This window comes from Zonotrichia albicollis, chromosome 18 (assembly GCF_047830755.1).
Source record: "Zonotrichia albicollis isolate bZonAlb1 chromosome 18, bZonAlb1.hap1, whole genome shotgun sequence".
Taxonomy (NCBI): domain Eukaryota; kingdom Metazoa; phylum Chordata; class Aves; order Passeriformes; family Passerellidae; genus Zonotrichia; species Zonotrichia albicollis.
The window spans coordinates 8106811-8131890 of record NC_133836.1 but is presented as its reverse complement, the minus strand read 5'-3'; the positions used below and the strand labels follow the sequence as shown (position 1 = coordinate 8131890).

Sequence of the window (25080 nt, the reverse complement as noted above, 5' to 3'; positions counted from 1 at the left end):
CTGCATTGGAGCAAGGACTTGGTGACTCAGATTGCTGGGGGCCAGCTACTGCCCTGATAAACAGTGATGCAAGGGAGCATCTTGTGACTTTGGGATTCATGTCATAAGTTATGATATAGGAAGATGGGAAGTTCACCTAGTGTGATGTTGCTGGAGTTACAATGTGCTTGTGACTGACACAACTTCTATATGGATTGAGAGCAGCCCTGAGGAGCAGGACTTGGGGGTGTTTGTTGATGAGAAGCTCAATGTCAGTGATGTGTGCCTGCAGCCCAGAAAGCCAAATATGTCCTGGGCTGCATCAAAAGCAGGGAAGGCAGCAGGCTGAAGGAGGGGAACCTGCCCCTCTACCCTGCTCTGGTGAGACCCCACCTGCAGAGCTGTGCCCAGCTCTGGGACCCACTACACAAAAATGAGAAGGATCTGCTGGAATGAGTCCAGAGGAGGCCACAAAGATACTGAGAGGGCTGGAGCACCTCTGCTGTGGAGACAGTCTGAGAGCTGAGGTAGTTCAGACTGGAAAAGTGAAGGCTCTGGGGATGCCTTATAGCAACTTCCAGTGCTTAGAGGGGCTACAGGAGAGGGGCTTGGAGCAACCTGGTCTAGTAGAAGGTGTCCCTTCCCATGGCAGAGGGGCTGGAATTAGATGGTCTGTAAGGTCCTTCCAACCCAAACCATTCTGTGATCTGGAGAACAGCAGTTGTACAAGTGCAGTTCATGAAACTGCTGCAGGACTATATAAGCACCAGTCTGCTGCTTCAGTGCCAGGTTATTCTTAAGGACATTAAGTGACTGACAGCAAACAAAGAAAAGTAATTGGCCTGCAAAGTACCCATCTTATCCATTTTGTACCTGTATAAATGGACTTAAATTGTCATTTATACAGAAGAAAGCCCAGAATAAAGAATCTTTGCTTGTTGGTAGCAGTCTGAGCTATTTTGGTTTTGACCATGAATGTCTTCCTCTCTCTGGAATGTCCCTGCCAAAGGATGATGTTGATCGCGCTTACTTTGCGGTGTTCGATGGCCATGGTGGAGTGGATGCTGCCAATTACTCAGCAACACACTTACATGTCAACGTTGGGTTACATGAAGAGATTGTTAAGAATCCAGGTGAAGCCTTGAAATGCTCTTTCCAGAAGACAGATGAAATGTTTCTTTTCAAAGCCAAAAGAGAGGTGAGTGGGTAGAGATTAGTTCCATTGTTTTTAAATAACACTGAGAACTGTTGGACAATGTGGTATTATCCAGAAAATTCTGACAGTACAGTTTATTTCAATCACTGGCTTCTTTATGAAATTATGCCACATGTAAAGATTTTGTTTGATCAAATTATTTCTTACTTTGAGGAAAACCAGTGCTTGGGAGTTCAAGATGAGTAATTGAAAAGAAGTGCTAAAGTGATTTAAATGATTCTGACATGTCAATTATTTGAGAAAATACTGGTGCCTCCTTGTCTAAACCAGGCAGCCTCTAGATGTTCTGCTGTCTTACCTCTTACCTGGAAAAGAGATTTCTTTCTTCCTGACAATATGGTTGTTATCTTCCTCTTTCTTGTCCTACTATTAGTGTCAGTGGTGATTGTAAGTGAAAAATGTGTTCTCTGATTTAAATCAGACTCCTCAGTTCGTTAAACTTATTGATTAAACTTTGAATTTAGTTGGTCCGATGAACATTCTGTCTTCAAAACTACATTACACTGTTTGAGAACTCTTATTATGGCGCTGCTGTGCAAGTACTCATTGTCAATATCTTTATTTCTGTCTGTGAGGTACAAAAGAGAGACCAGCATTTCATAAGGTCTGACTCTCACTCATCTTTTCAGGGAATCTAGGACAGTTAGATGTTTTTCCTTTGTTTGCATTCTCATTTAAATACCCAAGGATAAGGAGATCTGTGTTGGAGCAAGGTATCTGTAGTTGCTAGGGTGGAGAATGTGAAAGGGATTGTAGAGATGTGTTTGTTTGTGAAGTGTTCATTCTACTGAAATTCTGATCCTTTTGCTTTTCTGCGTGTCTGTTTTAAACAACAGAGCTCTTAATCTCCTAGATCAGTTTTGGAATTAATAGCAAGAGAAGGAAGAACATGAGACAAAATTTATCATCTGCATATTAAAAAATACATTTATAAATAGTTTATTTCACATCTCTCTACTATCTTGTACCCTTTTTTCAAGTACCTGAATTAGGATTAGCAGGTCTAATGTGCTGCATTTAGTGTGATCAAAGCTAAGTTTTCAATATTGCCATATATCCCAGTAGGGCTGTTGAATATTCACCTGGCACATCTGTTTTCCTTCTGTAGAAGCTGCGGAGTGGCACAACAGGAGTGTCTGCATTGATTGTAGGGAACAAACTGCACATAGCATGGCTGGGGGACTCTCAGGTGATGCTGGTGCAGCAAGGGAAAGCTGTGACATTAATGGAACCTCACAAACCAGAAAGAGAAGTAAGTCTGACTTTTTTTTTCCTCTTAAGTGTGTGATGTCAGATTCTCTCCTGAAACCTTTTTAAGTGATTGGTGCTTTACATAATTATATATCCTGTATGTTAGGATGCATGGAATTAACAATTTCTTGTTTTGTGTTCACTCCTGTGTCTTGACAAGATGATCCTTACACCTTACATGCTTGGAAGTACCAATGAATGGTACTGATAGTCCTGACTTCAGTTCCTGCTTAGACTACTCAAAATTTGCAGTAATTAAAGACTTTCAAAGGCTTTTTGTGTGTGAATTTAAATCTGCCTGTTACAGAATATCTTAGTAATTTGAGATTAATAGCAATTCAAAATATAGCATGCATATTGGCATAATGCAAATCTTTCATTATATGTAGTACTGTAATTGAAAAGCTAATGCAAATCTATTGGCCTAACTGGCTTAAAGTGTATTGTATTTCCTATCTATTTTCATAGCCAGATATTTTATTCCATGAAATTGGATGGAGACTTTGCAAGTTTAGCTGGCATTGCATGACCCTTTGCCTTCACTGCATGAATATTTGTAACAACTGGGTAGTTAAAGGAATACCAATGCAAAGACAATTGTTACTTAGCTTAGTTACCGTGTATTTCATTCTGAACATTTATATATTCACCCAACTGCTGTATGGAATGGGAAGAAGTGGCAGGAAAATTTACTCATCCATATGAGAAAGCATATGATGATACAGAAACTTGAGAATTCTACTTTTTTATGGACAAGCCGTAGCAGGGATGGAAAGCAGTGGCTTGTTTCCAGTAATCCTATGTGCCTGTTTCTGTGCTAGATTCTGATATGTGTGTTTGCTATATTCATTGTAGAAATACAGAAGCTGGAGCAGCAAACAAAATGTATTCCACTGTTTTTCAGGATGAGAGAGCAAGGATTGAGACTCTGGGTGGCTGTGTAACCTACATGGACTGCTGGCGGGTTAATGGTACCTTGGCTGTTTCCAGAGCAATTGGTGAGATAAACCATTAAAATCTGTAAACTTTGGATCCAATTTGATGGAAACACAGCACCTGAGACTGTGTTTACTGTAAATGGTGTCTTGTTCAGCATCAAACAAATAGTAAACTACTTACAGTCTTTTCCATAAGGCAAAGACTCACATGGCTTGCAGCTACATCAGCATATTGGTTTTACCATGAGAATAAAATATTGGTTTATTTTACATACTAGCCATGATAGTCCTATTTTTTCTCCTACTACTAAGATCTTGCTTCCTATAAATGCCTAAAGTACTGTAATGTTTTACAGTAGTTTAACAAATATGCAGCATTAAATTTGTAAAAGTGGAGGAAGCAATAAATGTTTGTCTAGACTTTTTGATGTGCTCAAATGTCTGAATTGTGAGGGGGTTTTGTCCACTTTAATATGAATGTATCTTTCTCCTGACTGTGGATCTTTCTGCTTAGGTCAAATCACTGCATTCTCCTTCAATATCCAGCAATTTAGGGCATTTTAATTGTAGTATTCTCACAATCTTATTAAACAAGCTTACTTTGCTAATTGCCAATTATGGCAGAAAGACAAAAAAACCCTGAGCAATACAGTAGATAAATGTAATGTATGAGTGGGAGCAGATTAGTATGGAATTTGTATAATGCTACTTGGACCAGTGGCAACTCATGTTTGGTAAATATGCCCATACACAACTGATAAACTAAACACAATGAGCAGATTCTTAGGACATTGTCATGTATATCTGGATAGCTGAGAAAAATTTTATTTTCATGGCATTCTGAAGGCTGTGCAGGAGGCACATCTGCAAAATGAATGCCTGACTATCTCCTCACACAAATATATTTCTGAGAGAAAAAACTTAGGAAAAAATTCCTTATTTTCCCTGCAAAATTAGGGGGGGGGTTTAAGGAGTTACTTTAATTTTTACTTTCTGAGGGGTTGCTTTTCATTTTTAATTAAAAGTAACTCCTTAGAAACCCACTGGATTTATGTAGGTTCCAAGCCTCCTTAAAGAAACAAAAGTCTTTGTGCTTATTCCGTGGCTTTTAACTACTCCCATCCTGCATCAGGTACCTCTGGAACAGGATCTGGCCATCCTTGAGGATGGTAAAAGCAATTGGTGGGTAAAGAAGTACCTGTTTACATCTGCAGTAATCAAGCCTTTGCTTTGTGTGTTTGTCTCAGGTGACATCTGCCAGAAGCCCTATGTCTCTGGTGATGCAGATGGAGATTCCTTTGAGCTGACTGGCTCAGAAGATTACCTGCTCCTTGCCTGTGATGGGTTCTTTGATGCCATCAAGCCCCCTGAGGTTGTAGACTTGGTGCTGGATCATTTGATGCAGACCAAAGGAGTGGGGCTCAAAGCAGCAGAGAGACTGGTGGCTGCTGCCAAGGAGAATGGATCCAGTGACAACATCACTGTGCTGGTGGTCTTCTTGAGGGATCCCCAGGACATCCTGGCAGACTGTGTCAGAGACTCTAAGAGCCCTGGGGCTGATGAGGATGCTCAGGGCTCACCCTTTACCTTCCTCAGCTGTGAGGCAGCAGCTGCACAGTGACAGAGGCTGTTTAGTCCAGAAGGTTCAAGTAAGTTCATGTAAGGAACTGCTTTCCAGTGAAGAAGCCTCTAATGCAGAGGGCACAATGTATCAGGAAAAAAGACAAATGGACAAATGTGGAACAGAAAGGCAAGACACCTTTTACTGAGTTCCCATTTGTCTTTCCCTTCTCCCTTTTCTCCCCCCTCCCCTCAAAAAACACTGAGCGGACGTGGAGATTTGTACAGCTGTGTCATCTCTGGGAGCAGACACTGAAGTGTGTCCCAGGGCTGTTGGTCATAGCCCTCTGTCCTGGAAGGGTAAGAAACCATAGTAGGTATAAGCTAATGGATGAGAATATGCATTTCATGAATTCCGGGTGAAAATTTGAATTAGTGCTTTGAAAGAGCACTGTATGTTGTACTTAACTGTGATGTTACTTTGGAAGGTGGAGGGGAGAAGCTGTCCCCACCACAGAAAAGCTTTTTCCTGTGTGTGTTCTGTAGGAACAGACTTGGGGTGCAGGGACTGGCTGACACCAGTGTGCTGTGTAAGGTGCTTTTGGTTTGTACCAAAGATAGTACAAGAGTGATGTGGCCTCTTTATTCAAACAGAAACATTGAACATTTGTGTGTAAGGAGAGGAGAAAATAAAACTGGATGCTCCAGAAAAGCAGAACTAGCTAGAACTATCCCAGGGAAAATGATAGAAAATCAACTGCTTTCTGGGATGCTCTGGTTTATAAACTGGAATCTGATATTTAACTGCACTGAATTATTTCTCCCTAACAAATATGATTATTGGCTATTTGGCAACCTGAAGAGACCCCTCTGGTGGTATTTGAGAGAGATCTTTACAGTTTGTGTGCTCAAGCAGGTAAATGTCCTCTTCCTGCCACTATTTTGTGTACTATAACAAAGGAGGAATTTATTTTTCTTCTAAGTGTTTATTTGTTAATTTTCTGAACTTTACATTTGAGGAATGTTTTGCAGTGTTACTTTTTTTTGTTGTGGTTTTTATTTAAACTGGAATTTTCAAGTGGCTCTGTCTTTATTACCTGGTGTAAAAAAAAACTGACTACCCTCAAGTGCCTTAAATATTTCACCCAAGGATTTCTGGCTGCCTATCGTAGTCTGGTGAGCCAGTTCCTAATTTTTGAAATGTGACTTTTTGTTTTCATTGATGCACTTAAATGTTTCAGTTTGTGAATTATTTTTGTGGTAACTAGGTCTCAAGAAAACATCTTTCATTGTTGCCAAATCTTGTGGTTTGTAGTAAAAGCTTCTCTGTGACTTACTCCCTGCCCTGTGCAGAATGCTCTAGAGGTTTAATCATAAAGTAACCATCTGAGTAATTATTTCATTTAAAAAGTAACTTCTGGCCTTCACAAAAAATTTAGTAACACAAACTAGAAACAGTTTAGTAACAATTCTTTTTCCTCATGGAAGGTTAATTTGGCCATGCTTCATGAACCTTTTGGGTCAGAATAACTTTCTAAGAACTGTGAAGCTCAGAGGATGAAAGAAGTGTAATGAATATGTGAGGGTGTTTGCACAACTGCTCCATTCAGGACGTGCTAGAGCCTGTGGTTGTGTTTTGTCTTGCCTGGCTAGCAGGACTCAACAAGATCAGAAGGCTCAATGGTAAATTTGTTATTAACTTCAGTGTCTAAACAAGAAGTGCTTTGCATCTGGCAGCAAGATTGTATGCCACATTTAGAAGCACATGTCATTGCAATATGTCAGTCCTACTGGTTAAAATATGGTGAGCATTAGTGCTGCTTGGGGAGGAAGCTGAGGCAGAAGAGCTGGGTGGCTCAGAGGAAGAACAGAGCAGCACTGGCTGTCCCCAGTCTCTGGATCCTTTGCTGATGTGGGATGGTGCAGTGACCCCAAGGCTTTTGCTGGAATTCCTGAGGATGATCCTCCAGTTTTTAATGTAGGAGCTCCTCAGTGACCTCCTCTCTCACCACACAGCAGATCAGACAGCAGCTGCCCTGTTTTGGCACGGGGGCTTTTCTGCTGAGAAGGCTGTAAGCAGTTTTCCACCCTACATTTTGGTGTCTTAAAATGTGTGGGGAAGGATTTCCATTCTGGCAGCCTGGTGGGGTGGGCATCAGTGTTTGTAGTGAACCTTCTTCAGTTAAGGAAGCCCTTGGGCTTGTTCAGTCATCTCCTTGGATTTATCAACTCCTCTGTCTGGTTTCTAGCCAGATATTCAATTCCATGCTAAATCCTGATGACCACTAGTGCCTCTTGGTGTCTTAGAAACAGTTCTATTATTAATAGAGTAAGAAACATGCAGAATTGGTTGCTATCTAAGGGTTATCAGGGGAGGAGGAAATTATTGTATTTATGAAAGAAGGTGTGAAATATTGGTAAGTTCATTATATTGGTTTAGTTTCTGAAATTTGCCAAATTTCCTCAAAGGTGAAAGGGATTGAACAAGCCAAACTTTGTAATGGTTATTTTTTTCAACCTTTTCTGGGCAGATTTGCATTACAGAGGAAAAAAAAGTCCTAAGTCTTTGATGGATGCTTGCAGCTATGTGAGAATATAGTTTTTTGTTTCAAATTTGATAATTTCTGTTCTATGGGAGCTAAGTGAAGTAAGCCTTTAGAAAGCTGTCTGTGGCAATAATAAAATCTAATTCTCAAGCAATGCTCTAGGGAAGAAATTCTGCATTCTTAGAAGCTGTTCCCTTACATTTACATTCATTCTGAATGACATAGTGCTTCATTTCTTTGAGATGTAAATGAATAGGAACAGTCTTTGAGAAGTCAGAGAGATTACAGCATGGATTAAAAGTATTTCTCTCATTTTCAGATACTTCTTACTAATTTTATAAAGTCTGGTCAGGTCAACAGAAATTGTAATGGGTCAAAAAAGGCAGTTTGTATCCCATAGCTAGAATAAGTGATTCCTGATGTGTCATCTACAGGAAAACCCCAAATACAGTTTGGGGTTGAGCTGTAGAAATTTGCTGAAGGATTCAAGACAAATGTTCAATAATTTTCACATTTTACTAGACTCCAAATGAATGTCTGGTGAGTGCATGTTAGCACTCAGTAGAAGAAAAATTGTTCTTTAGAGGAGCCTGAAATTTTAAAACAGAGCACACTTAAATTCTTTTGTTGTTTGGCTGGAAACTGACTTCAGTTCTTCTGCTTAGTGGGTATCCAACATCTCTCTTGCTTGTGGGTAATTCATGCTTCTACCTTCCCTTCCTTTCCCCATCCTCTCCTTCCACGCCTAAGACAGTGAATATTCTGGGTCTGACAGAGGCAAGATGAAAGTTTTACAAATAACATTTGTTTGGGGGGTTCATTTTGGCTTTTTTTTTTCCTGAGAATACGGATGATAGAAAAGCAAGAAAATTCTTAGAACAGAGAGAGATTAAGTAAAATCCACCCTCTGAGTGATGGAGGAGTGAAAGAGAGAGACAGGAATGCATTTAAGTATTATTAATGCCTATTTTAAAAAGGAAGTGGGCTGGAAAATAGAGCTACAAATGTCAGTTCTTTAGAGTGAAATACCAGTGCTTGAAAGAATTAGAAACACACCCATTAAAAAGGCAGAGCTCAGCTGTGCTAACTCTTGTCTTCAAGCAGCCAAAGAAGGAATAGCACTAAAGTGTCCAAGGTGACTTTGTGTGACCCCTCAACACCACCATGGCAGCTAATGCTCCTAAATGGATTTTTCCAAACATCCTCCTGTGCTCAGAGGGAGCAGCCAGCCTCTGCAGTTCCTGGTCACTGTGCAATGCTGCTGTGAGTAAACCTGGAGTGTTCATGAGTGGAGGGGCTGGTGAGCCCTGCAGGATGAGTAATTGGGCACCGAGTGGTTACAGCAGTGCTGGCAGCTGAGTGCTGTTAATCACTGTGCTCACTTTAATAGCATTTAATAGACACTTATCTCCATTCAAAGTTAGATGTGATACTGCTCTTTTAAAATGCATTTCCAGTGCCATTAACCTTCTGTCATGAGGAGGCACTAAAATTTCTACTTTCTTGTTGGATATTGGGAAAAGTGCTTCTCTTGTTTTCTGAATTCTGGAGATAACTTGGCTGTCAGCACTGGAAAACCTGTGTTCAGTTGATCACTTAAATCAGTTATTTGGGGTTGAAGCTTCCCTCCCAGGTGAAAAAAACCCCAAGATACCAACACCTAAAAACTAACCTAAAAAAGGTGTTTCCAAAACAAGTGGCTAAGAACTTTTGTAATTGGTATTTGTAAATGGCCTTGCACAAAAGGTACCCAGCAAACAGCCTCCATCTATAAAGGGCATAGACAGTAAAGTCTAAGTTAATATTGCAGCTCTACTCTTAGTGCAAATTTGACTCTGTTGATTGAACTCTTTGTGTTCTTGTGGATGCAGGTACTGGATGTGCAGCACCAGCCATTGTGTTTCTAGTCTTGCAGTACTGGAGTGTCAAGCAAATGCTTTAGGGAGCAGGTAGGGGGATGTCAGCCACAACAGAGCAGATTGCAGATGATTCATGTATAATTTAGCTCTGGTTAAGCCTGAATTAAATGTCCCTGCTTAGTTCTGTTACTGTCCCTTTTGCAATTGGGCCTGTGCCTTCAGACAGATTCCTACTAGGAAAAAATGGTTCATTGCCCCTTTTTGAGGAGCAAACTCTTCTGATGAACAAAATGCCACCCAGGAAGGATTGGGGAAGGAGAAAAATGAGCTTTCAAATGAATGTGAAACTGCCCAATCTACATGAAGTCATGTACTCTCCCTAAGCACAAATTTATAGCAGCTCTGGTTGCATTTGAGTAGTACCAGGGGGGTTTTTGCCAAGCTCATCAAAACCTTTCAAACAGCATCAAAACCAAGAGGCTGGTCCTTTCTCTGTTACTAAATCAAGCCACTCAACCAGCCAGTCCTGTGGAGTATTTGTTTTGTAGCATTGACAGCTCTTAAGAGCTAAGCCAGACACTTTCTGCATGTGTTTTGGTTAGATTTTATTTAATTTCAAGTTATTTTTATTTATATAATTCATGTCAGCTGAAAACTAAACAAATGAGACTTGAAGGAGTGACTGCACTTCTGAACATGTATCTGTCATAGACACTTGTACAAGTAATGCCTTAAAATGAGCTGGTAGGATCTTGTGACAGATAACCTTATCTCTGCATGGAACAGGAAACCAAAATCTTCCTAACAATCACATAAACCTTTATTTTGGTGAGACCCATCAGACCTGAACACTCTTCAGTGTCCCTGGTTTAATGCATGTTCCACACTGCACATCCTGCTGCTCATGCACACAAAAATAAACAAGGGACAGCTGTGTTGGCCACATAAAATTTAGCAAGATGCAGCTTTTGTTAAGTAGGAGAGGACAAGATCAATAGGAAAAGAAATGTTTTCAAGCTTCTTGGAATGCAAACAATAGAATAAAAAAAAGGCAGCCTAGAAGAGCTGGCAGTGCACTGTCGGCTGAAAACCACTGTTTCAGGCAAATTAATTTGACTTTGTTGTAATGTCTGTTTTATTTTGATAACAAACTCCTCTCAGTCAGAGTTTTATGTCTTATTATGTGCCTTTTAGCTGAAGAGACAAGATACATCCAGTTCCTTAGAAAGTTAAATGTATCTGGTCTTTGTGACATGCTAGATCCTGATTATTGAATTTTCACTCAACTCTTAAGCCTGATTGCTAATTTCTAGGAGATATTAATATATCAAATACTGAAATTATTACTGATTAAATGGTTTTGGAGTTCCATGCAAGGGAATGTCATTGGTCTTTCCTGACCAAGTGGATCACTCCTTGAAGTTATTTATCCCTTTCAAGGCCATACATTAGGCAGGTAAAAGGTTTGTTGCTTTGGCAAATGGAGCTGGAATGTGTGACCATGATCCCTGCCAGGAGCTATTTATCCTTTTATCTAAGCAATGATGCTTCTTTTTGGATGTCCAAGGATAAAGAGATAATAGCTAGGAAACCAGGGTGAAACCTTTCTGAAAAGACATTTGGCTGAATATTGCATGATTAATGCTGCTTTCTTTGTCTTTCTCCACTTTTTTTTTTTTTTTATTTAGTGTATTTAATAGCAAGATTTTTCTTTTATTTGGGGTCAAAACTTTATACTGACAAAAAAAGGCCAGTATAAAGTTTTTAAGTTCCTTTAACTTAATGACTTCAATGACTTTGAACTTCCTCTTCTGCAAGTCAGTTCTGCTCTGTATCCTTCCTATTTTATTCCCAATTTTCTTTTCTTCAATCTTTTATGTCCTTTTACATTGTCACCCTCTCCCTCCCCAAAATGCTGCTTTTTAGGCTATAAAATCTGTTGGTTGTTAAGTCAGTTTAGTTGCCATTTTGTAATTTTCACTTCATTTGTGTCCATAGTGAGTTTGGTCCAATTTTTGGAGGCCTGCAACACCAAGAGTGTAAAAAGAACCATGTCAGCTAGGAAGATAAGAGACTACAATAACTGTTGCTTTGGCATGGACCAGTATTGGATATGTAAGAAGAAAATTCTGAGATTTGTATTTTACTTCATAGGAATACTTAAGCTTATTTCAGGTAACAATAGCTCTCACCCTGATTACAGAAGTTCAGAAATGTTCTTGTCTTTCCTTATTCCTGCAGATAGCTTGCGTTTTCAAACATTTGCACTGTTGAGAGTGGGGGAAAAGCTTTCTGCCTTCCTTGCCCTCCCCAGCTCTGTCCCAGCCCAGCTGAGCAGGGTGGGAGCAGCAGCACAGCCCCAGCTCAGCCGCCTCTCACTCAGTGCCTGCCCCGTCCTGTAACGCCCGTGTGAGGAGGGGTAAGTCAGACCACTGTAACCACTCCTGCTGACCTAAAATATATCTTCTTATCAGTATTAAAACAGTACAAGAGCAGAGCTGTTGCTTTAGGCACATTTCTTGCCACTGTGTTGGCTGAACCTTGAATGGAAGTAAGAGGGCCAGTGACTTTGAAATAGGAGCTGTTAGCCAAGTTTTGTAGAATCATAGACCTTATTTATTTTATATGCTAATCTGCACTTGTGACCTGAGCAGAAAAGCTGCAGTACAGCAGGTTTCATAAGCTGTGGCTTAACCAGTTATCTAGTCTCTTACAACTCTTATTTAAGCTGACTGGTTTTATGCACAAGTTGAAAACCTGTTGTCATTGATCATTAAATGCTATGCATATTGTACATTCATTTACATGGATTGTTCTAATAGTGCTTGTGTGTATTATGCTACATTACCATATTTTTTATATATGTATGTATTGCATGAGGTTTAATTGTTGGAAATTTTTTGTACTGTCACTTTTGTATTCACACAGTGCCTCATGTATCTATTTGCATATTGCAAGAAGTTGTTTCAAAACAGTGATTGGAAACAGGTGGGGATAAGAACTTGCCACTGTAGGATCTGAGGGTTCTGAAGTATTAATAAAGTATAGTGACTCAAAGCACTGTTTGTTTCTTTTCTTAAAGATCTATCTCATTCTAATATTTCAGGTGCCTCATGTTGCAACTTTTTTCATGTAGGTCATGGTGCACATCTTTGAGTGGTTACCCTGTCTCACCATGTTGCCTTCCTCCATAGGGCTTTTCTGGGAAAAGAGATCAGTGGCAGCACTAGAAGGAAGCAATCCTTGGGATTACAATGTGCTTACTTGAAAAGATGAATGTCACTGAAACCATTTCAGGACTGTGTACCTCTAATTTGATCTGTTCCTTCTTTTTCCCAGCTGACCACAGTGACAGTGCAGGTTAAGTGAGGTGTACTGCTGGTGTCCTGCATTAACAGGATAATGATCTGGAAGACTCTGTTGCAGCCAGACATGGTGACAATTTATTTACTTGAATACTTGTTAATGAAGGGGTCTTTGACCACTGAAGTGGGAGGCTGGAGAGCAAATCCTCAGAGTATGTTAGGGCCAATTTACTACAGAACATAGAGCAAGTTCTAAGTGGAATGGTAACCTGAAATACAAGTAAGGCTTGGGAGCTGAGCTAACCTGTGTGGTTGTTTCTGAAGTGCAGGTGTTCATATCCTTATGAGAGGAAGATATAAGGAGAGCAGGACAGAGATGGGAGACTTGACAAAAGGCAAGCTTTAACAAGGGGATCTGAGAGATGCAATCTTTCAGGAAGTTTGTCTAAATGCTTTTGTATTTATCCTAGAGAGAAAAAATTCTACAAGGACCCAGAATGCTGCATCACAGGGAAGCAGATGAAGTATTCTTGAAATACAAAAATAAGTATAACCAAATGAATCATCAGGTGTGTTCTGGTCAAGATGTTATGGGCATGCTTGAACCTACTTCAGATCAAACCTCAAGTCTCTTGAAAATATCTCCCATTTCATGGTTCTAAATGCCTTTTTTTGTTTGCTTTTATTTTATTCTTTTAAAAGGAAGAATTGCTGGGGTGAAACTTCACTTGTAATAATCTCTAAAAAAGCAGCAAATTCCTAGAAAAGTGTGGGCTGGGGATTTGCTTGACTAGGTTTAGCAGCAAATCCAGCCTGTGATTCACTGGGCTCACCAGGGAGCACAAGCAGCAGCTGACTGCTGCTGTTCTTCTGTGGTTTTGTAAAAAGCAGCTGTGGGAATCCATCAGCCAGGTAACTCCACAGTCCAAAGGCAGCTACAGCTGATCTTTGCCAATAACAACACAGAGCTGAACAAAGTCACTCCAGTGTCTCATGGGAGTCCCTGGTGCTTCCCTTCCCAAAGGCACTGCCTTCCTCTGGGTCAGGGCCCGTTCCAACTGCAGTTGAGAACAGGACTGGACATCACTGTTGTTTCTCCTTGCTGGTGCCCAACATTGGCTTTGCAGTCTCCTTTTGAACAGTAGGAGATGAAATCCAGGCATTGCTGATTCTTGGCAGTGCTGTTGTACTCGTGACTGTTTTCCTTCTCATCCAACAGATCCCCACCACCCATGTGTTCAACATGGGGCTCAGAGCCAACCTTCTGCTCCAGGATTCCAGTCATTGCAGGCTCTGTTACTGAAGGGTTTGAGCAAGAAACAATCAATAAGCCTATGGAAGTGAATGTCAAGGGACAGCCTTTTGGCCAGTTTGGGTCAGCTGTTCTGGCTGTGCTCCCTCCCAGCTGCTTGTGCACCTCCTCACTGGCAGAGCCTGGAAAACTGAGATGTCCTTGATTTAGAGTAAGCACTGCTTAGCAACAACTTACAGCATCAGTGTGTTATCAACATTATTCTTACACTGAATCTAAACTACAGCACTGTACCAGCTACTAGGAAGAAAATTAACTCTATCCCAGCCAAAACCAAGGCTCTGCCAACAGCCTGGAAATGCCTGTCCTTTCCACCTGGGAAATGGAGGGAGCAGAAGTGCTTCTTCAGAGACTGGGAGAACTTTAAGAAATATGGGTTCTTCTAGTAATGCAGACTTCACATCTCTGCCATTTGGTGAGGGATAGATAAAACATTTTCTGCATCTAGATCAAGTTTGCTATTCAAGTAGCACTAATGTAGATTACAGGCTTTCATCTTATTGTCTCTAATTATTTTTTTTTAAGAAATCAAGCATAACCTTGAATATGTCATGCAGAAAGTTGTTTGTAAATTACATGTAGAGACTGTAATGGGTATTTACCTGTTTCACCAAACCGATACCGTAGTTTTGCTCATGTAACTGCAGGACTTTTATGGTCAATGTCTCATATATAAAAAAAACCAACCTTGGTGGGTTTTTTCAAAGTGTTAAGCTGTTCTTGCACTCTTCTGATTTGGATCACTAACAAAATCTGTTATTTGTTGCACTACAGTAAATTCTTAATATCTGGTTAGATGCTTTTTGATGCTTGTGTTTTGTTTTATTTTGGGTGTTGTTTGGTTTTGGTTTTTTTTTTTTTTACTGGAGTCAAAATGTTTTGAAGTTTGAGTTTGCCATGTTCTCATGTTGTTATGTTGAGCTGTTTGGAAAGGATCTTAAGTTCTCATTAGAATGAGAAAATATTTAAATGTTTAAATGCTGCAGCTGTTACCTAGCCTTCAAATAGAAGTCGCTCTTGGAAAGGACTATTTTGAACAAGCCTTCACAAAGATAAACCTGCTCACTTTCTATGAGAGTTCACAGTATGCTTGAGGCACACAGTAAGGCAAAACCAAGTCCTTTTTGCATAGCCTAGAAGAAGATATTCCAGCTATGCTGTGGTGAGCCAGGCTAGCTCCAGAACTGCAGCCTGCACTTCGGTGATGTTCTGTTTTCCCTGGGAGGATTGAACCAACCACAGAAGAGAGACTTCCCACATCACATTCTGGGCTGTAGGGTAAGCACTGCCAGGAAAAAGTCTGGGACTTTCTTGTACCCAGCCTGATTTTCTGTGTGGACCTTCAGGTGCTGAGCCCTTGCAGGAGCCAGGACAGCGCTCCTGTGCCCGGGGAAGGCAGGAGGGGCTCGGCAGGGAGAAGGGGAATGGCTCAGCAGGTGCCCGCATCCCTCCAGGGCTCCGTGTGCCGCCCCTAGAGGGCTCCCGCCTTCCTCCGGCCGCAGCGAACCAGAGAGCCCGCGGGAGCCGCAGTCTGCACCAGAGAGCCCTCTGCGAGTGCTGCCCTGCCCTTCGCGTCTTCGCCTTGGGGTGGCCACTGGAAAGCCGAGGGGGAAGCGTTTCTTTGCATGATGACACCTTCCTTCCTCCCGTGTCCTTTAAGAAGTTGCCATTTTTCTGGCGGTAATTCTGTGGCTTGCTTTGTACTGATTAAGATCCAAGCAGTTGGTTCAGGCTGGGGCCCAGCTGCCTGATACCAGATCTCTGATAACAGCAGAAATTTGGGGAGGGTGCAAAAAGCTTCTTAAATGAGAGGCAAGAAATAAATCTTTCCTATAAGGGCTGGGACTAAACAAGTGTAGGTTAGTATGATACTCCTTTTGGCATCTCTTAGTCAAGATTAAAAAATTCTGAAGCCCTCTTTCTCTTTATATAGGATATAAAAGGTGTTTCTCTACAAAGAGATGCCTCTTTTTTAATCTTCTAATTGACAGCCCAGTTCCTTTATGAAACCACATTCTGGAGTCAATGTGGGGAAAGGAAAAATAATTCTAACAAGGGACGAGAAGACACTTCAGGATTTCTGCCTAATTAATTATAGTCATTTAAAATCTTGAGCAAAGTCTATGCTTGGAGAAGTTCTAAGTTATAATTATGCCAAGCTGCTAACGATGGATCTAATTGTTGGGTTACAGACAAGCACAGGTAACACGAGTTAGGCCACTGACAACAGATATTTTACCCCATTGTTTTCTGTTGATGCAGCTAATTCCACACAACTGTTCCAGCAGCTGGAATGACCAGCATGGGCTGAGTGTGGAGGCACGTCAGGAGTTTTCCCTGACAGACTTAACTGGCACAAGGTCACTGGTCTTCACAGGTACCGTGTCCTCCTTAGTGCTGGCTGGCAGAAGGCTCCCTGGAGCACAGCTGTTGAACCCCACCATGATGGATTTGGAGATGGGAGAATGGATCAGCTGCTGAGATGACTCTGCCCTCTTTCTACCCCATATCTTTCTGAAGAACAGAAATGTTGCCATTGAGATGAAAGTCAAATTCAACAGTGCAGGCAGGCTTTGGTGTGTTGCACTGGTGAGTGTGCTCTTAAAACCAAACAGTAATCCTGTCCCTCTCTCTGTCCTCCCTCCAAAGGATTTCCATCTCTTCAGAGTGATAGAAATATCAACTTATACATGGACAGGCCTTACTCTTACTATAGACCATGGGCTGGTTGCCTCTACAATTTTTAGTGTCCTGATGGATCAGGACACTAAAGTGAGTATCAAATTCCAGACATCCGCTACTAAGGTTACATTGTAAGTCTAAATACAAGTGTTTGAAAGTTACCAGCTAAACCACTGAGACAAGGTTCCTGCTGCACAGAGAGCGATACCAGAAAATTGTAAGGAAAGCATTTCAAGTGCTGGATTTTGTACTGACACTAAAACCTTTGGAAAGTAGTTTAATCTTCCTTCCCTCACCAATTATGTTCTTTCTCATGGAAAAGTTTATAAGGCTTGGTTTTGCCTGAATTGTAGCATTTCAATTGTCTTGGTTTGGTTTGCTTTCCAAGGTAAAGAGATTATAGATCTGTGTTGTCAGTCTTAAACCTTTGTAATTGGTAGTTTGTACTTTTTTATTTCCTTGGTAATACTAGCAAGAGATGGAGAAGGACTGTTTTCTGCAGGGCAAGTTAGACACGAAGGGGATCTGAGCAATTTAGTGATTTTTACTTTTAGGTAGTTTAAGGAAGACCTAATGAATGAGCCATAATACAAATACTAACAAAAACTGTTTCTTCCCCCTACTAATAATCACCTTTTGTAATGGAAGACACATTGCAGAGGCTGCCCCTGTCATTAGAAAATTGTCTTCTAATATTTTCTTGTTAATGACCTTTTAAGTCAGTGAGTATTCCCACTAGCAGTTGGCCAGGCCAGGATGTGCATTAGCAGGCTAATGGCAGGAGTCCTTGCTGTGTCTCATGGCAATCCTGTGCAGCTGCCTGCAGCACTTGGAGCACTTAATGCTGCCTTTAGCGCTGCTAAAGCACTTCTTGTGCTCCCAGCACCTCCTTTGGGAGACTGCTCCATTGGCTAATAGACCTCACTGTCAGGAAGTCTTTCCTGTTCTTCAGTCTTACTGATCTCAGCTCCAAAATATAGAACTATAACTCCTTTGACTACTCTTCAATGAAAAGTTTAAAATGAAGAAAAGGAAAGAACACAAGTTATCACACTTGTATAAAGTATAAAACTGAAACTAGCCTGGTTTCCAATCTTCACTGTAAAACTTACAGAGCTTGGGGTTTTAGTTAAATGCTGCCTGCAGACATTTTTGGCTGATGGCAGCAAGATCTTGAAGCTGGCTAGCATTAAACCCACCCATAAATAAAACTACTGTGCCTTTGGGTCTGTCAGGGACCGATGTGTGTGCCTGTGTCATGTACAAAAGCTGGCAGCTAATGAAAGCCACACAGAGCTGCTCAGGGAAGTTTGTGAGGTTACACAATGCACTAGTTGAGATGTCACAGGAAAGCCAGGGGTTGGGGGTGTGGAGGGAGGACCACCAGGGCTGCATTTTGCAGAAAAAAGGTGTCAGCACAAGAGCAGCCTGCAAAGCTCCCAGGCTGGGCAGTGGGAGCTGCCTGCAGCCCTCCCCAGCCTGGGAGAGAGGCTGGTGTGCAGGAAGTAGCTGGAGAGGGGTTTTCACAAGGACCTGTTGTTTGGTTGCTCAGATTATATCAGTGTTCTGGCTATTGAGAGGGATTTGGCCTTTGGGTTTTGCTTTCAGCTTTATTTATTTTTGCCCGTTCTCAATTCTCTTTGTGAATACCAATATTCTGAGTCACCCAGAATGATTTCTGCCTTCATTAAAGATTCCTTCCAGCTCCCCTTCGACTGCCTGTAGGCTGTTGCCTGCCCCTGCCTCCCCCTTTGCACTTTGCTGCACATATTTAGCTCTCAGTATTCCATCACTTCTCAACTCCTGCAGCTCTGGCACCTGACTGCCTTCGGTTCTTTGCACAATTTGTGTTCTTCACCTGATCTCTTCTGCACTATCCCTGCACTGTCCCACATGTTTCCCAGCATTTGAGATATGGTATGAGGCTACAGTTTATCCCAGTGCTACAGCAGCTCTGCTTGGAGCTGATTGAGTGAAATGCTTCAGCCTGGAAACCAGGCATCCAGAGCCTTTGGACTGTTTCTGTTACACAGCTCCTTCTGTGTCACCCTGGATGAATCCATTTAACTATTTGCCTTTGTTTCTTTGATATACATTGATGTTGAAACTGTCTATGGTATCTACACCAAACAGACAGGGCCACGTTTCTCTAAAACCAAAATTAAAAGATGCACTATACAAAAAATGTAATTGTATAGTGCTTTAAGGGGTAATCCTACATGAACTGCTGAGCTTTGTCACACTCTAAAGCTCATGTGTAAGAAAATACACAATAGAAAAAATCAATACAGAAAATAACCTGGGAAGGAGGATGGGTCACTGTGTCAATACTGTAGATGCCTAAGTGCTCATTAATGACTGTCCCTAATGGTATTCAAACAATCTACATTTGCTTTAGCTTTTTTCAAAGTCCAGATGAGCTGCTCAGAGCTCTCTTAATGATGCGAATTATTTAATGCTCATTTGTATGCAGTATGTTCCTGCTTTGAAAGTACTTCAGAGAATTGGAGCCAAATTCAGCCTTGCAGCTCCACTGAAGTCAGTGCTTGTCTGTGCATCTGTTGGTCGCTTCTCTTTTTGGTTTTGATTGAAGAGCTATCTTCTTGTTATGCTGATAATATTTTTTTAAAGGTAATACCTGCAAAGGATTTTTCATCACTCTTCTCTCCTCCCAAAAAATCAGCTGTAAGTACAGCAGCAGTTCTGCTGATTCTCACATCTCTCTCTTAACCCCCCTGCAAGAGGAGGACAGGCTAAGCAGAATACAATTTTGGTGTTCTTTTCTTTCTTTTACTTTGCACCTCCTAAGCACAGTTTCAGTGATATCTGGCACTTCTCCTGAAAATCATCCTGCAAAGAATCTCTGCCATCTGATGTATGCAAGATATTCTCTGTGGCCCATTTCTGGTTTAACACAACATGGACTGGTGGAGGCCAAACTCTTGTACAATTCTCTAGGTTGGCTGTGCTCAGCATAACAATGTTAGGATGTGTATTCTTGTTGTTGAGAGCAATAGACACAGGAGCCTACCTGAAGTTTTGATTTAAAGTGCTAAAAGGTGGAACAGACACTCTTAGTTCAACCACATACTCGGTTTTGGTTAGACTTGATAACTGCAGTATTCTTGTAATGTAGTTTTTCCATGTCATAGTTATCCCAACCTATGTTTTTAACACACACTGAAGAAAATAATAATTGGAAAAATATTGTTCAGCCCCTCAGAGTAATGAGTAGGGTGTGATTTTCAGCTTGCAGCACAGACCCACAGCCATCTACTGCCTGCACAGAGGAAGTGGGAGTAATGGAACAGCAACCTTTCTAGATGTGCATGTCACTAGAATGGGCAGAGACACTTCTTGTCAGGTGTTAGAGATTTGCTGGCAGCACAGGGATGAGTGCTGAGACGTGGGAATAATGGCAGATCAATCCAGATGCCCTGTTGCCCTATTTTACATAATGGAGTGTATGACTGCTTCCCCTCTGCCTTTTCTGCAGTACTGCCCTCCAGCTCCTGCCTGGCTTAATTTGGATGTTCCCTATTGCTACTCCTTCCCTGCTCCCCTCAACTCCTCCCTCCCCACTGCTTGCCTATCCCTTTTGGCCTGCATCTCTTCCCTCTCTCCTGCTGGGATGGATTTAATCCCCGGAGGAATGTGGCCCACAGGCCTCTGCAGGACTTGGGTGTGACTCTGGAGAGCCACTGATGCTGAATGTAAAGCAGTAAAAAGCAACCTCCTATCACCTGGCAGCACAGGCAGGGAAGAGCTGGATATCTGTGGGCTGTTCAGTGTGCCTGGCTGTCCAGACGGCTTATCAGATTAAAAATAGAGGCCAGACTTTTCGGCTTCATGTGCCATTTCCCTATTCATTGTGTCTGGGTGATGCATTCTCTGCCTGTGGTTTGAATACATATCTTTCATAGCTACTTTCTGCTTCAGTCCCTCCTGGGACAGCTGCATCAGTGTGCTGAAGATGTGAAGTCCAAGTGTGTGGAACAGAGGAAAGAGGAGAGAGAACTTCCTGCAGAGCATCTAAGAAGCTTTGGCTTCAGTCGTATCTCTGTGAAAGCTGCTGCACATAACATAAGCCTCACCTGCAGTGTAAGTTGCACACAACTCTCTTACTCAAGGCTCTTCTTCCCTTTCCTCTCTATATTTATATGTCCACAGAGCATTCAAAAGTATTTGCAAGGAGAATCCCAAGCTACTGGTAGGACCCAAACTTGTGATGGTTTTTTTATAAGAGTTTGCATTTGGGATGTTGCTGTTTTACAGAGAGTATCCTGGAAAAGTAACAGGGATGTAATGGAAAAAAGAAATCACAATTCTGTGTGGGGAAAGTGAGTTTTGCTTTATGTAGTAAGCACCCATCTCAACCCTGCTAGAGCAGAACAAACCCTCTCTCTCACAGAAACCCGAGTTGTTGTTAATTAACGTCTTGCTGAAAACTAAGGCTTTGCCATCTGTTCCGCCACCTCACTACGAATGTGCTCTCATGTTGATTATGTAAGTAAAAATGAAAATATATTTTGGTAGAGTGCTGCATGGCACTGTGCTGATTCTTCTGTTTCTATTTACCATTCCCTGCCCCCATCCCACAAGGAAAGGAAAAGGCCACAATTGTTTGACTCCTCGGCAGCTTTATCCTGGAGCTGCTGTCCTGGCTGCCAAGCCCTGCGTGTTGTGGGAGCAGCCACCTCACCCCTGCTGTGTTTGAGCTGTGAGCCCTTTGCAAACCCTGCTTATTATTGGGTTCTTGAAAAAGCCATGGTGGGAAGATGCCCCTTAAGCTGAAGCTGCTTAAATTCTTGTGAGGGGTTAACTTGAAATGCAGAAGAAGAAAAGTGAAAAGGAAGGCCTGGTTACTCCTTAAGTGATAGCCTGGCCTCTGGGAGCAGCCTGCTGCTCCTGTTACAAGCGTGGCCTCTGTCTGTCCAAGGGTGGAGAAGGAGAGAAAGAGGAGGGGTAGCTTTCCTGTAAGTGGGTTAGAGCAATTACTGAGGTCTCTTACAGCAAATGAAGTTGTCAGTGTGAGTCACATTCCCTTTTTTCCCTCACTGCCAAGTTTTTAGTACTAACTAGACAGAGGGAGAAAAAAAAAAAGGAAAAGCAACAATGGGGTAAAGTTGAACTGGAACAACCCTTCATTCGGGGTATTGTTTGATGTTTTAGCTCTGATTGTACATAGAGATAAAGGATCTATAAATATCCTGTCTGCTGAAATTCCTTATCACAGCATCGCCTGTCAGCTGAACAAATAGGTTAGGCTCTCAAATAATACATAATTATGTATGTAAATACAAAATTACTGATTAAATCCCTGCAATGCCACATGCAATGGAACCTCATCACTGGAGAGGACATTAACCTCTTGTGGTGCACCAGAGCTGCCTCAGGCTCAGGACAGCAAGTGGCACAAGCAGCTGTTACTGCTGAAACAGCAGGAGCTTGGAGACTGGGCTGGAATAAGCAAGGAGATATTTATCTGCATGACTAGACTAGATGAAAGCATCTTCTGACACTTTTTGAAAATATCTGAGCATTTAGCTCTGTTTAGCAAATGTCTGGAACCTTTTCTACTCTGCTTTAGAGCTTTTAATGAAGCATTGTGATTCCCATTGTGGTCAATTGTTTGACACTTTTATTATTACTGGTATGCAGAGTGTTTTTTAATGTTTGACAGCTGGAGAAAGAAGTATTTTGTGCATTGAAACTTTTAGCACAAAGCTGCTGTTTTCCATTCTGCCTTTGTCTTTTATTCTTGCTGATGCAAATCAACGAAAGACAGAACTGATTAAATTACATTTGTTTACTTCTTCCTTGATGATAATAAGACACAGCCTGCCTTTTATAAAAGGCAAAAATAGAGGATGTGACTGTTTCTACAGTATTTCTAGAAAGGCTTCCCCCCCTTACAATATAAAGGCATTTTTTTGTTTCTAATGTCTTGATTTACCAGATAATGTGCACTTCCTAATGTGTGTGGAACAAGAATAGAGCTATGAAGGACAGTTAGCAATGGATTCCATTTGGAAGCTTCTATCTTGTTATTTTTATTAATCCAACAGTATAAATTAGCAGAACACATCACAAAACAAACACAGCAAGATCCTTCTGTCCTTCACAGTAGGGCTGCTGATCATTGCACAAAGCAGTGCCCTCCATTGCAGGCTTTGGGTTTATACAGTCCTGCTACTGGGTCCTGCCTTCAGGGCACTGGTACCACTGCAGAGAAAGGAGAGGCACAAATAGGATTCCCAGGATTGTTTTGGTGAGTAATGTGCATGTCTTGGGGATTGTGTAATACCTTTTTTTTGAACACTTGTCCTGAGAAAGGAGGACTGGGTTTGTCTGTCTTGCTTGTGCAGTTTGCAAGGGAAAATTTCTGGTGGAAAGATTCTCCTGATCCTGGCTGCTCGTGAGAGGTAGGACAATGTCACCAGGAGCACAGAGAATTACAGCTGGGAGACTTTGGGAAGCATAAATGGCAGAAACAGGAGAGGCAGAGGACAGGCAGAAAGGAGGTGGTTAAGGAAGTCATTACAAAACTGCCCTCATGATGGCTTTTTCCTGCATTTTTCAAAAAGAGAGAAAAGTGCAGCAAAGGATGGCAAAGGCAAGAGAAGTGTCTGAAGGCTTCTCAGCAGTGCAGTCAAACCTCCTGATTTTAGAGCTGAAACTAGTCTTAGGGAGTGATATCACCTGGCAGCTGAGCCAAATCTAAAGGACTGCTGGTATCAAAATGATGCTTCTGCTTCCAGTCATGCTGCTTTCTTTGTGCAGGTCTGGTGCTTGTCTGACTCTTAAATGAGCTCATGCAGCTCAGTAAACTGCAAGAAAATGAATTCAGTAAAAAATATACCAGTCCAGGAAAGGAGAAGAATTGGACACTGTGAGGATTAAGACCGCAATGAGCGGGAGGAGCATGAACACCAGAATTTTGCTGCACATTTGGGGTGTTTTGGGGGTGCCTTGCTCCTAGCTGATGTTTAACCCCTCACTTCACCTCCTAGGTGGGGTTTCCCTCAGAAGGGCACACGATGAACACACCTGAGCAGGGAGGTGAGGCAAGGTCAGCCAGCAGCACCAGCCCCTGGGGCAGAGAGAGGGCTGAGTGTGACTGCAGCAGCCCAGCAGGATGCTGGCATGGGGAACAGTGTAGTGCAAGAGGAACCACAAAGGAAAGGGGACACATGCAGAGTAACCACAGAAGGTTACTGCAACAAGCACTGGAAAATGCTTGAGTACAGGTAATGGTCCCATCTTCCTAATCTGGCTCTTAAAGGGTTTATTCTCATGTATCCATGTAGCTGCCCCTGAAGGTGCTTATGTCCCTTGTTTAGCCATACATTTCTCTAAATTGGGTTTTGATAAGAGGACAGCTGCTGCATTTTTATTATCTGTGATAAGCAGCAGTAAAATCTGTTTAGAGTTCATGATGGAAATGTATCCATATATTGGCATTTTTCCAGCTGCACTTCACAAAGGTAAATGGGACACACGAGTGGTGCACTGCCCCCTTTTAATCCATTTTCTCTAGATGGGGGCACTTTGCCTCTCTGCAGGAGAGGCCAGCACAGCTACTGTGCTAATAAACACTCATTCCTCACTGCAGCATCTGCATTTCCCAGACTCATAAATCCAAGCAACTTGTAGTTGAATAGCAATTAAATATCCACGTGCATTTCCATACCACGGTCTGGTGCACAAGGCACTGGCTAAGTGGCTGCACATCTGCTGTCTGCTCCCCCACACGTGCTGCTGGCAGAGCCTGAGCACTTAACCTTATCCTGCCACCACTAATGGAAAATGGGAAGCAGAGCATCATCCTACAGATATTTTGCCATATCTTTCTAATATAATAATGTTCTTTCTTGTTTGGGGTCTTTGTTTATAATTATTTGTATTTGGTTTTTTTAAGCAGCCTTTGTCTTTCTCTCAGGATTTCCAGGCCAGGGATTCAGTTGGGATGTTAATGTCAATTGGAAATGAGACATCATATTGAAAAGTTAGTTGATATTCAGGACACTGATATATCCTCACAACAATTTTGTGTCACTTGTACAAAACCCAGAGACTTGGTAATGCAGTAAGATAAATGTAGTGCCTGATTACAGTGGATGTATTGGACTTATTAAAGGCATCTCTTATCATGAGGCTCTGTGTATCTGCAATAATAACCACCATATGTCAGGTAAGACAAAGATAATGTGAGCCAGATCATTTTCCATTGTTAAAACTTTCAAAATCTAAAAGCTACAAATGTCTTAATTATTCAATTTTGCTACATCTACTGCTGGTAGCTGGAGGGAACATATTTCTGATGTTCAGTCTTTGCTCTTGTCTAACTGATAACAGTCTGTGTGGCAGAGTTTTAAATGCTATAACCATTTAAAGAAGCAAGAATTGTACACAGTCATTGCCCATCTTGC

General features: G+C 41.7%; 1 protein-coding gene across 2 annotated transcripts in view; it reads left to right on the top strand.

Annotated features, from left to right (window-relative positions):
- The window catches only part of PPM1F (protein phosphatase, Mg2+/Mn2+ dependent 1F), a 35371-nt gene extending 13598 nt beyond the window's left edge, over nt 1-21773 (top strand). For both annotated transcript variants that reach the window (XM_074554028.1, XM_074554029.1), the window contains exons 4-7: nt 989-1177; nt 2304-2447; nt 3351-3444; nt 4632-21773. In XM_074554028.1, coding sequence (XP_074410129.1) covers nt 989-1177; nt 2304-2447; nt 3351-3444; nt 4632-5005 — 801 coding nt within the window. In that variant the 3' untranslated portion in view covers nt 5006-21773. The remainder of the gene's footprint in view (nt 1-988; nt 1178-2303; nt 2448-3350; nt 3445-4631) is intronic.
- Nucleotides 21774-25080: the final 3307 nt, after the last annotated feature.